The sequence below is a fragment of the Lingula anatina genome, chromosome 2 (genome assembly GCF_051362555.1).
Source record: "Lingula anatina isolate TDL-2025a chromosome 2, LinAna3.0, whole genome shotgun sequence".
NCBI classification, from domain to species: domain Eukaryota; kingdom Metazoa; phylum Brachiopoda; class Lingulata; order Lingulida; family Lingulidae; genus Lingula; species Lingula anatina.
Genome location: NC_141768.1, coordinates 40,771,696 through 40,784,469, shown reverse-complemented (window position 1 = coordinate 40,784,469; position 12,774 = coordinate 40,771,696). Strand labels below are relative to the sequence as shown.

At 39.6% G+C, this 12,774-nt stretch overlaps 1 protein-coding gene across 1 annotated transcript in view; it reads right to left on the bottom strand.

Annotated features, from left to right (window-relative positions):
• The window catches only part of LOC106176283 (2-oxoadipate dehydrogenase complex component E1-like), a 165,029-nt gene that overhangs the window by 9,222 nt on the left and 143,033 nt on the right, over positions 1-12,774 (bottom strand). Inside the window, exons 3-8 of the mRNA XM_087004769.1 lie at positions 12,060-12,223; positions 11,180-11,339; positions 4,714-4,919; positions 1,481-1,598; positions 797-971; positions 403-510 (exon numbers count right to left, since the gene is read on the bottom strand). Of these exons, the coding sequence (XP_086860895.1) occupies positions 403-510; positions 797-971; positions 1,481-1,598; positions 4,714-4,873 (561 nt within the window). The 5' untranslated portion in view covers positions 4,874-4,919; positions 11,180-11,339; positions 12,060-12,223. The remainder of the gene's footprint in view (positions 1-402; positions 511-796; positions 972-1,480; positions 1,599-4,713; positions 4,920-11,179; positions 11,340-12,059; positions 12,224-12,774) is intronic.

Sequence of the window (12,774 nt, the reverse complement as noted above, 5' to 3'; positions counted from 1 at the left end):
GAAAAACATATTTCATATGACAGTATTTCTTTTAGCCTTTTGATAGTATATTATATATCAGATCCACAAAAACATGACTCTGATTAGAAGGATTTAAGTGATATATTTTATTACTTATTTTATATCACCATATTATTGAATATTTTGGAAGATTAAAACAGAAATGACAGCTGGTGCATTGAAATGCATCTCTTTGAAACTCTTCTAATACATGTACATGTACCTTTTCAAATGTTTGATTTGAGATGGCTTTTAATTGAATCATACATTCTTTTTACATCATATTGCTTCAACTAATATAAATGATTTTATGAAATGAGAAGTAATCAAAATTCATGCCAGTATTTTTCCATAATCTTCAACTTATCAATGCCAATATAACCATTAAAAAAACCAAGGTACCTGACACTTAAGCATAAGGTTTGCTAATGCAATCTTTTTATCCTTTGAAATTTCTTCAAATTGGCTTTCTTCCCATCTTTTGGCAAACCAGTTCCTCTCTTCCAGTGACTGGATTATTGGGTATGATATTTAATGAAAACAATTGAATGACAAATTTTAACAACATAAATCATACTTTATTAACAAAATATTTTTGTAATCTTGAATTTCTAATTATGATAATGCACATTTTGTAAATTTTTATCCCAGTAGCTTATCAAAATATTTTACTAAAAAATAGAGGAAGGAAGACTGAAAGAAACTTTCATTCAAAAATGGCATAAAATCTTCAAAAAAAAAAAAAAAAAAAAATCACACTGTTGACAATAATTATAAAGACATCTTATGTGCTTACAGCTAAATGTTCAAATTCCACTGCACTGTTTCCACAGTAAGTTTGTTCCAAGAACTGCAAGACCTCTTCAGTGGTGGCAGACTCTGATCCACTGTGCAGGATGCCATAAAGATTGTGAGCAGTGTACTGAGCCTCACCTAATCCATAATAGACAGGATCCAATTCTGCACATTCCCTTTTTACAATAAATGAAATGAATCACCCACATTTAAATATATTTGATCTTTAAAAAATTAGTAGGTATAACATGTTAACTTAATTATGGTCCTTTATTTCAGGCATGGTTTACTAAATGTTGCTTTTGCACTACAAACAACCAATTAAGGAACTAAAAAGCAGGATGTTAAGTTGTGTAAACTTGACATAAATATTAAAACACGAGATCTGTAGCATACATGTACCATATAGCACAAACTATAGTGCCTCTTCAAGTGTACCATTACAGACTGCATCGATATTCATTATATAAAGATTACTTTTTCATTCACAAACAGGCAACACAATTACCAACTAGAGAAATGGTAATGCACCAATTGTATTGTATCGTCATTAGTATATAATATTGTATAAGGTCATGATAATCTATGTACCAGTACAGAAATAAATTGAATTGAAAAATTGAATTGATAAATTGCTAGGATACCACTTGCTGTGTTAAGAGGCTTTGTTCCCAAAAGTACTTACTGTGGTTTTAGTCTCCCTAGGGGATCAAGGGCTGCCTTTCTGTGTCCATGTCTTCGATATGCTGTCACCAATCTCAGTAAATTGCTGTTTTCTATCTGATTTTGAATCAAAATGGGGTCTTCAGAGGTCAAAAAATAAAATTTGGAAGAAAAAATAAGTTTATTATACTTTTATATATGACAATATGAAGACACTAACTTGACTAAGGGAATAATCTAAGATACTGGAAAATAAACAGTTGCATCAGGGCAGAATTGAAATTGCGGTGTACCTAAACGCCGTCCACAACCGACCACAAGCGTCTTCCGTTATGAAATAGCTGGAAAATCAGCTGACAGAAATTTAACATAAGATCTTGCTTTACTGAAAAAAAACGTATAGGGCCCAGAAAGAGGTTTCCAAACCAGACCCGGTTGTCACATTTGTTGCATTGACAACCACGTCAAACGATGTTTACTACTGAATACTAGTCTTCCAAAATGTACCCTGAGTGTCAGAGCAACGTAAAAGCTAGCTTGCTGAATATACCTCGTGGTGGAGTCGCTTTTTCGCTTTTACCTGGTATTGCTACTATGGGTTATATATGAAATCAAGATCGAGCTGGCAATACCGGAATCTAGAACCTAGGGTACCAAAATGCAAAAAAAGGGGAAAACGCTCATATGTATATTATTTATACAGTAATAAACATCGTTACAGCTAGGTTGCCTTCAGATTCAACAAACGTTCAAGGTGACAGCCGAACGTGCGGAGAACGGGCTCTATATACGGATAAAAGCTACATTAGGGCACTAAATACTGTTATTTCAATCAGAATCAAAGTCAGATGTAGAATAAAACAATTGTTTATTGACAACTTACGCCCGACAGTGCATAGCAATATTATCTGTCGGTGTTATTTTTCTTTCAAAGTCTCATTAATCAGCCATTACACGAAAAAGGTACAATTCCGAATAGGTTCTAATATTTCGGTAGTCTGCAGGACGCCATGTATTACACATAAAAAAACAACATGGGAACCCCCCCCCCCCAAAAAAAAAAAAAAAAAAAAACATAAATAATAATTTTATTCTGCTAATATATGTGTGTGTGGGTGTGTGTCTGTACAAAATATGTCTCAGAATTTTCCGTACTGACCACATAATTAAAAATAAATAAAATAGTAATGATAATAACAAAACCCTGAATTTTGAAGTATTCTTTCCGATAAACAGTACAGCCATACCCGATCGTCACAAGTTTTCCTGAAACGTAAATATGACATACAAGCAGTGAGAAAATAAAAGCAATACGTCTACATAAAGCCTGGGTCCCAACTACACGCGGGTTCCTCTCGTTTTTAAGGTTCCTCTCGTCTGGCTGTGCCGTAGCTAGATCGCAGGGAAGGAATCCAGTAATTGGTGATTGCAGTGAGTGCGCAAGAAGAAAGTGCGTGGAAAGTACGTGAGAAGCACAGCCTCCTCACGTCAGAAGTACCTCTGCGCCTGCCGGGCTTTCGCACGTGTCCCGCGCGCACCGTGCATGCAAAGTACAAGCATCGTGCACTACGTACCTTGTGCATACAAGGAGTACGGGCTTCGGAAGTGGAATCAGGGCAGTCTTTCTGACTGAATTCCTACGGTTGTTGCTCGTCCTTTGCACGCCAGTCTTGCGTGTATGTTGAAACGTTTTTTGGAAGGGTATAAAAACAGTGCAGTCATTATATCCGCAGCAGTGTACAAAGATGGTGAGCCCAATCATACCTGGCTTGCCTCCTCTACCCCTCTTGCTCTTTGTTGTCTTTTTAGGCATTTTTAAAACTTGACATCAAAGGCACAAATAATTTGCTTTTTTCGTTCATGCCCCTCCTTTTAAACTCACGTTCCTTTCGCATGAAGTGACCACTATTCGCTCAACATGCACGAAGCCCGTTAGGTCCACGTGGTGGGCGCGCGGAAGTGTGGAGTGAGCACGTAGTGAGCAAGAAATAAGTACATGTATCGAGCGCCTTTACCACGTGCATCGCACGCACCGTAGCCACCCAAGCGCGACGGACGAACGTGTTTCCATTTTTTTTTTTTTTTTTTTTTTTTTTGAGAATTCGTATACCGCACGCAGCGGCTACACGATCATGTCTGCGACCTCCAAATGTTGTACGATGGACGTGCTCCTCACGCACGAAATCCCACGTTTTCACCCAATTTTTTGGCCGTAGACAAAGGCTCCGTACCTCGAAAGCTTCGCTATGTTGCGCACGGGCGCGAGCATGGCGATTCCGCGCTATTTGCGAGTGCGATTGCACCCACCTGCTATCTCGAAGCCTTAGCAAACGCAACGCAATTATAACCTCAAACTCTACTAAAATTCGATTGCCGCATAAAGTGAAGACGTCATACGTGTAACACAATTACACGAAATGCAATATTTTTTCACCATGACGCAAATGAAGAGGTTGTTTTTATTTATAGGAATGTCATAATTACAAATACTGATATTAGAAGTGTTTGACACCAATAAAATGTCAAATAACAATTCAATAAGCGAAGCTTGGACTGACACAAATACTGACACATTGGTGAGTAGTGTTCAGTCTCACAATAATAGACATTGAGGAAGGTCACGGTGCGACCGAATGCTTTGTTTAGCTGCTTTTTCATTTTGTGTAGAAAATAACACTTTTAAATTTATGATTATTATCAACAGACTACACAGATGAATTATATTCATCAGAAAATATAAAATGATGTATGAAATATTTAATTTTGAATTTTTTATGCATAATAAAACATGACTTTAGCATTCTTCACGTGAACATTTACCGCAAGTTTTTCTATCAGAGGTACCGAGTGATTCAATCTATTATAAGCTTCCATGTTTTTTGTTATATGTTTTGTTATATGCTTTTATGACTAGCAACCCAAACTTGCCGCCACGTTTAATTACATGAAAGACACATTAAAATGACAAATTATGCATACGCAGAGGCCATTGCGACTAGTTTGTATCACCGCAAATAATAGCCTCGAAACTAATGGTGATTTCGCCATTAGCGCACGGCCGCGATTTGCGAAGCTTTCGAGATATGGGATAGCGCACGCTCGCCATGCTTGCGCACGCTCGCCATAAGCGAAGCTTTCGAGATACGGGGCCCAGACGTCTACAGAGGCCCGCACGTTGGGTTGGGACCCAGGCCTAAGTACACAGTTGCAGAACACGCTGCGCTACTTATGCAGTCAAGCAGGCAAAATAAATACCTGTGCTCGAACCAAGCTCGTTGATTTCTTGTGTCTGGGTTGGCAGTTTATATCCGTATACGGAATGCTTGGTGTGATAGTAGGCTCCCGGTGAACGTCTGAAGTATGTTGACAAACTCGACAGCCACTGACGTGATGATAATTTACACGCCGACAACATCTGTGTGTCCTGATGTGTGCCGATTCGGTGACGAATAATTTGTTCTCTGTTTATGGAAGAAACAACAAAAATAATGAATAAATGATCAGAATCTTTGTTAACATAAATCGTGATTGTTAAAAAAATACTTGTCATAAAATACTTGTCCATGCATCTAATCCCCGCCACATTGAAATACCTGAAGAGTCAATAGAGACAGTAGGTATGTTACAATCTCCGCGATTAGCGGCGGCCATTTTCCAAGATCGCACTTCCATGGTGCTTGCGCTATGTGCAAGGGGGGGGGGGGGGGGGGGTATCCCAAACATCGGGATGCTGATTGGTTCTCATTGGGAATATCCCGTTGATTCCTAGTTAATGACGTAGAGGAAAATCCCCTCAGTTGCCTCGAATTCGAATTTTTCATTTTAGTGTTATATATTTCTCGCGGCAAATTTGAAAAAGTTGTCCCAATTTGACGTCTCCAAAAACACCAAGCACTTGGACACTAATCTTAGGTATATGGACATTGAAAAAATTACGTTTTATCTAAAAACTGACGTAGTTTTATTACAATTTGAGCATTAAAACATTTTTGTCCGGAATATGTCATGGGTACTTAACGAAAATTCAAAATGGCGGATATTTTGAATGACGATAGCTGGCTAGGGTAAATAATGATAGCAATAACAATAGCAATAACAATAAACAGTGTCTGATAATAACTACAAAAACAATTGTTGATAATAATAATAAAAATAATAAATCATTGAAATGGTTGAAGTTATTATTTCTTAAATTGAGAACCTTCCTATTGAGTAGTACAAATAAAAGTAAAAAGCAGGCTCCTCTACAGTTCTATTCTATACATTAAAAACACCACAAATGTTTACAGAAATATTTTGTGATAATAAAACTTAGAACCTGAAAGATATTACACACACACACACACACACACACACACACACACACACTTGGCTCGAAGGACTACTTGCATTCCCCTGTTTCGCACCATCAGCGTGGAAACGAGTACCTTACATTATCGGTGGAAATTCAGCGAGGGGGCATATGAAAACAGAAAGTTGAAATAACCCACTAGCTACTAGAAAAGGCACATGTAGTCCATGGACGTCCGCAGAAAATTTTCCAGGGGGGGAAAGTCATTAAGGGGGAGATAATGATTGGCTGGGTACCCGCATTGACCCCCCCCCCCCCCCCCTGCGGACGCCCATGATGTAGTCTTACCTTCAGGTACCACAGTAACAGACTTTCTCGTCGATCGATGTTTATATACAGGAAAATAATAAATTTCGTTTACAACTAGCAAAGACTTCACAAAACTTTACCATGTTCGCGATCTCGGCGGGCGTACCGTGTGATGTCTTCAGGCAGCGGGGATTTTAGGTTCACAGTGTTGTGCGAAAGACGTAATATCGAAACGTGTGACCACTGAAATCCTTGACGTAATCAACTGTTAAAAGGAGAAAGCGTTGATTTTGTTCAGAGATACTTAGCTGTTAAAGCTACTTAGCTAAATATCTTGCTCAAAAGTAGTATTACTTGTTATTTTACTTTCAATTTTTAAACTAACTATTGGATACATAACTTATTCAAGAGAGGAGCTGCTAAGGGTCAGAAATACTTACACAACAGAAATACTTATACTGAGGGGAGCTATGACATGCTTGGAGGTCTAAATCAGGTTGACTTTATTACCAGTACTGAATATGAAGATTCAAATACGCGGCGGAAGGGGCGAAAGCGAGGTAAACGAGGTGGGGCTCTAGTCAGGCTGCGTAGCCGCGGAAATCGATGCCCGCTGCCGAGCATATTTCTCTTAAATGCCCGATCGTTACGCCACAAGGTGGATGAGGTTCACGGTCTCATCAGTAACAATCGAGATTACAGAGATTGTTCAGCCTACTTTATCACGGAAACGTGGCTCAATAACCTTGTCCCAGATTCGGCCATTCAAAGTCAAATCCCGGGATTCACTTTATACAGATCCGACCGATTATTCGACACCGTGGACAAAGAGCGTGGTGGTGGCGTGTGCCTCTTGATCAACGACTTCTGGTGCGATAATGTAAATGTACTATCCAGGTGCTGTACCAAGGAACTAGAGACTCTAGTCATTAAGTGCCGCCCGTTCTACTTGCCACGAGAGTTCACATCAGTCATTTTACAGTTGTATATATTCTACCCGATGCGGACGCCAAGTCGGCCATCAGTCAGCTCACACAGATTATAACAGACTATGAAAATGCAAATCCAGGAACATTGTCTATCATAGCCGGAGATTTCAATCACACAAACCTGAAAAAGGGTTTATCCAAGTATTTTCAACAAGTCGCTATATCAAAAAGAGGCTACAGTGTATTATATGGGACGAGTATGGGCGAGTTATGGAATCGAGACGCTTGCGCACGTGCGCAACATAGCGATCCTTTCGAGATTCCGAGCCCTGGACGCCGTCGGACGCTCAAAGAACGCACAGTGTTCAAGCATCGCCGAGGACGCGAAGTTTTGAGCATGTTCAAAACAATCGCAGAGAGAACGCAATGGAGGATGGTCACTCAATGGACGCACAAGCATCGCCGTGGTCGCAGAGAGGACGCACAAGCATCGCCGCGGTCGTAGAAAGGAGGTACAAGCATCGCTTTGGTTGCAGAATGAAAACTCAAAGATCGTCCAGTGTTCGGCACGTAGAACATTTTTTTTCACTCTCAAACAGGGCCGTGCTAAGGTATTTTTCACCAGACAAGAATTCTAAGGGCAACAGTGGTCTCATATCAGCCTCCAATTGTTTTTTCCCCTAAAATTAATGAAACGATCCTTTTTTTTTTTTTTTTTTGAGGTTATTATAAAAACGAATATTTTGCCTTTTTTTACAAGATGCATTAATTGTCAGAACTTTTTGCAGAATGCGTCATTTGAAAACGGATTCAAATATTCTGTTGTGTCAGTCATCCTTTCTTGTTTTCGGCGCCTGTCCATCCTTCTTATAGGGATAACAATGGGCATCTGGCTGATTATCAGTTCATGCAGACCTTGCATCATCACTATAGTTTAAAGCGTTTATTCCCATTTATTTGTTTCTGTGCTGGAATGTTCTTTATTGGATGACCTGGTTAGAACCGATGAAAAAATGAGTTAGAATATAGAGAAGGACGTTCAAACAACGCTCATCGGTTAAGCAGGATGCAGAATGATCGTAGAATAGACGCCACTGATCGCCGATAAAGGTACAGAGAACGCAGCAAGAATCCTCAATGGTCGCTCAAACATCGCAATGGACGCCTTGGGTTGCACAGGGGACGTACATTGGAGGCAGGTGGGTCGCTCGCAGTTTTACTGGTAAAATCAAGATTCGGTCGTTCAAAGGACGCATAAGGGACGCAGACGCCTTTACACTGAGGCACGATTTAATTGCTTTGGCGACTGTTGAGCGTCCTGACCACATTTTTGAACGCAGAAGGGACGCAGAAAGGACGCCGTCCAGTGTAAAGGGGACTTAAAGGGGCCCTAAACAACTTGTTGCAAGACAGGAAGCATTCAGATTGGGCAATTTGGACGCTATCGAGCGGTCAAAATATGACCTGCGCCGGGCCATTAAGCGCGCTAAGTTGCGGTATAGAGATAAACCTGAGGCAGACATCTCCAGCTGTAATTCTTTTGAGCTTTGGCAGGGAGTGAACAAAATCACCGACTACAAATCTAAAGTCAAACTCTCACCCACGGATGACACCAGCCTACCAGACAAGCTGAATGAATTCTACGCCCGCTTCGACAGACCAAATATTAAATCTCCTATCATCTGTACTCGAGACAAAGAAGCACCCTTCCAGTTGTCAGTAGAAGACACCCGGCTTGGTCTTACTAGACTGAAAGTTAAGAGAGCGGCAGGTCCGGATGGGATCACACCTAGGCTGCTGAAATTATGTGCCGATGAGCTCTCTGGTGTATTGTGCAACATCTACAATTGGTCTTTACGCTCTAGTTATGTGCCAAAATATTTAAACAATCTGTGATAATACCTGTTCCAAAGCGCACACCTGTTACCTGTCTCAATGACTATAGGCCTGTAGCTCTAACTTCCGTTGTTATGAAAGTGCTTGAGAAATTGTTCTGCAACATTTGAAATCAAAATTACCGACGTCCTTCGACCCTTTTCAATTTGCATAACGTAAGAACAGGTCGACTGAGGATGCTGTTGCTATCACTTTACATTATGTTCTTACTTTTTTGGATCGTAAAATCCCTAACTATGCACGACTACTTTTTACTGATTATAGCTCTGCTTTTAACACGATATCGCCTTTTAAACTTCACGAAAAAATTATTAACTCTCTCCATTTTAGTACATCACTCAGTAATTGGTTTTTAAGTTTCTTAATTAATCGTGCTCAACAGGTCAAAGTCGGCAATAACTTTTCCAAGACTATAGAGATAAATACTGGCACGTCTCAGGGCTGCGCCATCTCGCCTCTTTTAAATTTACTGTTTACATCCGACAGTGTTGCTTCGTATCCCGATTGTTTGATTGTTAAGTTTGCGGATGATACCACCTGCGCTGGCCTTATTAGCACTTCCAAGTCTGATTATCGAAATCAAGTTTCGACCCTTGTTTCATGGTGCTCTGAAAACGACCTCGAGCTTAATGTTAAAAAGACAAAAGAAATTATTGTAGATTTTAGGAAAAATCCAACAAAAATTAGCCATCTTATGCTGAATGGTTCTGAGGTTGAAATAGTCAGACATTTAAATTTCTTGGCATACATATATCTGATGATCTTAAATGGCACATTAACAAAGATGAAATTGTCTGTAAAGCTCAGCAAAGACTTTACTTTCTACGGCGATTGAGGTCATTCTATGTTAACCAAGAACTGCTGATAAAATTTTACCGGGCAGTGATTGAGAGTGTACTAACACAATCTTTCACCGTATGGTACGGTAGTGCTACAGCAGAGGACAAGAATCGCCCCAATCGCGTAGTAAAAACTGCAAGCGCATTGTAGGTAGGGACTTGCCGTCAATTGAATATTTGTATACGAGACCAGTGCTCAAGAAAGTGAAGTCAATCACGGGTGACCCTGGTCACCCAGCGAAAAGCCTACTTATGCATATGTCATCAACCCGACTACGGTCATTAAAAGCAACCTCCACGCGCACTAAAAATAGTTTTTATCCATCAGCAGTACATATTTTTAATGAACAAAATGTATTTTAATAATTCCATTGTATTACATTTTATCGACAGATCATACCAATTTTCATTTTATACTTGTATAAATACGACAATAAATTATTATTATTATTATTATTATTATTATTATTATTATTAAAACCACGTCTCGTTCAATGCCTTCATCCCTCCAGTGCATCGGTGTCTAGCCGAGTCCAAGCACTTACCTCAGACTCTCAGAGTAATCCACCTGGGAATGAAAGTAATCTAATACGTATTGTTGTTTAAGTTCCTCGCCCTGTCCACCCTGGGTGCGGCATGAAAAAATGACGTGATGATAAACCACCAAGAGGTCAAGACCCCCGTCACCGCATCGACCGGAGAGACCTATATGTAGGTAAAGACCAAAGAAAATGTATTTTTTTAACCCCGGTGAACCTGAACACACTGACCTTACTATGACACGAAGGGGAGATCACAGTACCATTAAAGAAATGAGGAAGAAAAGAAAAGGACAAATGCACTTATAACTGTTTAATTATGATTTACTTTGGTTGATTTAAGTTATCAGTTTGAGTGGATGACTTTCTGAGAGCAAGTGCAAAACACCTAACTACGTTGATCAATAGTTTTTACAGTTAAGATGCTGGTCTGTAGGGGATATGATGTCACACAAAGGTTCCTGGTTTGCTGACCTGTGCATGACACCACGTGTTAATTAATGGGTCAGGTGGGGCACGCGGGGCATCTTACTATTTTTAGTCGGAGTACCAGGCTGAACTTTAAAAGTACAGAAGCGCGTAATATGGAAGCCTTGCTTGACCATAATAATTTATTGGTCGGCGAGCGATCTACATTTCAATGTTGTTTTGGATATTGTTATAAATTTCATCAATATAAATATGGACATTCAAAATTTCATTTTTAAAACAGGGCAATTTCCGTGACTGATGAGTTTTTGAAGAATGTTAAAATTTTGCAATTTTAGAAAACGCCCGAAGCCTCGGGTGGAGCGATATGATAATATACTGTACATAACAGTCAGGACCGCCCGCATAAAATGGTGAAAAATAGACAATGCGTTTGGATACAGCGTTTTGATTCCATGCATCAGTGTCTAGCCAAGGCCAAGCACTTACCTGAGAATCTCAGAGTAATCCTCCTGGGAATGAAAATAATCTAATACGTATTGTTGTTTTGGTTCATCGCCCTGTCCGCCCTGGGTGCGGCATGAAAAAATGACGTGATGATAAACCACCAAGAGGTCAAGACCCCCGTCACCGCATCGACCGGAGAGACCTATATGTATGTAAAGACCAAAGAAAAAGTATTTTTTTTTTAACCCCGGTTAACCTGGACACACTGACCTTTTAATTCTCCATACTATGACACGAAGGGGAGATCACAGTACCATTAAAGAAATGAGGAAGAAAAGAAAAGGACAAAAGCACTTATAACTGTTTAATTATGATTTACTTTGGTTGATTTAAGTTATCGGTTTGAGTGGATGACTTTCTGAGAGCAAGTGCAAAACACCTAACTACGTTGATCAATAGTTTTTACAATTAATATGCGGGTCTGTAGGGGATATGACGTCACACAAATATTCCTGGTTTACTGACCTGTGCATGACACCACGTGTTAATTAATGGGTCAGTTTGGGGCGCGCGGGGCATCTTACTATTTTTAGTCGGAGTACCAGGTTGAACTTTAAAAGTACAGAAGCGCGTAATATGGAAGCCTTGCTTGACCATGATAATTTATTGATCAGCGAGCGATCTACATTTCAATGCTGTTTTGAATATTAATATAAATTTCATCAATATAAATATGGACATTCAAAATTTCATTTTTAAAACAGGGCAATTTCCGTGACTGATGAGTTTTAGAAGAATGTTAAATATTTTGCAATTTTAGAATACGCCCGAAGCCTCCAGCGGAGAGAGATGATAATATACTGTACAGTCAGGACCGCCCGCATAAAATGGGGGAAAATAGACAATGCGTTTGCATACTTACCTCAGATTCTCAGAGTAATCCACCTGGGAATTAAAGTAATCTAATACGTATTGTTGATTTGGTTCATCGCCCTGTCCACCCTGGGTGCGGCATGAAAAAATGACGTGATGATAAACCACCAAGAGGTCAAGACCCCCGTCACCGCATCGAGCGGAGAGACCTATCTGTAGGTAAAGAACAAAGAAAATGTATTTTTTAAACCCCGGTTAACCTGAACACACTGACCTTTTCATTCTCCAGACTATGTCACGAAGGGGAGATCACAGTATCATTACAGAAATTAGGAAGAAAAGAAAAAGACAAATGCGCTTATAACTGTTTAATAATGATTTTCTTTGGTTGATTTAAATTATCGGTTTGAGTGGATGACTGATCAATATTTTTTACAATTAAGATGCGAGTCTGTAGGGGATATGATGTCACACAAATGTTCCTGGTTTACTGACCTGTGCATGACACCACGTGTTAATTAATGGGTCAGTTTGGAACACGCGGGGCATCTTACTTTTTTTAGTTGGAGTACCAGGCTGAACTTTAAAAGTACAGAAGCGCGTAATATGGAAGCCTTGCTTGACCATAATAATTTATTGGTCGGCGAGCGATCTACATTTCAATGCTGTTTTGAATATTAATATGAATTTCATCAACATGAATAATTAAGAAGATGGACATGCAAAATTTCATTTTTAAAACAGGGCAATTTCCGTGACTGATA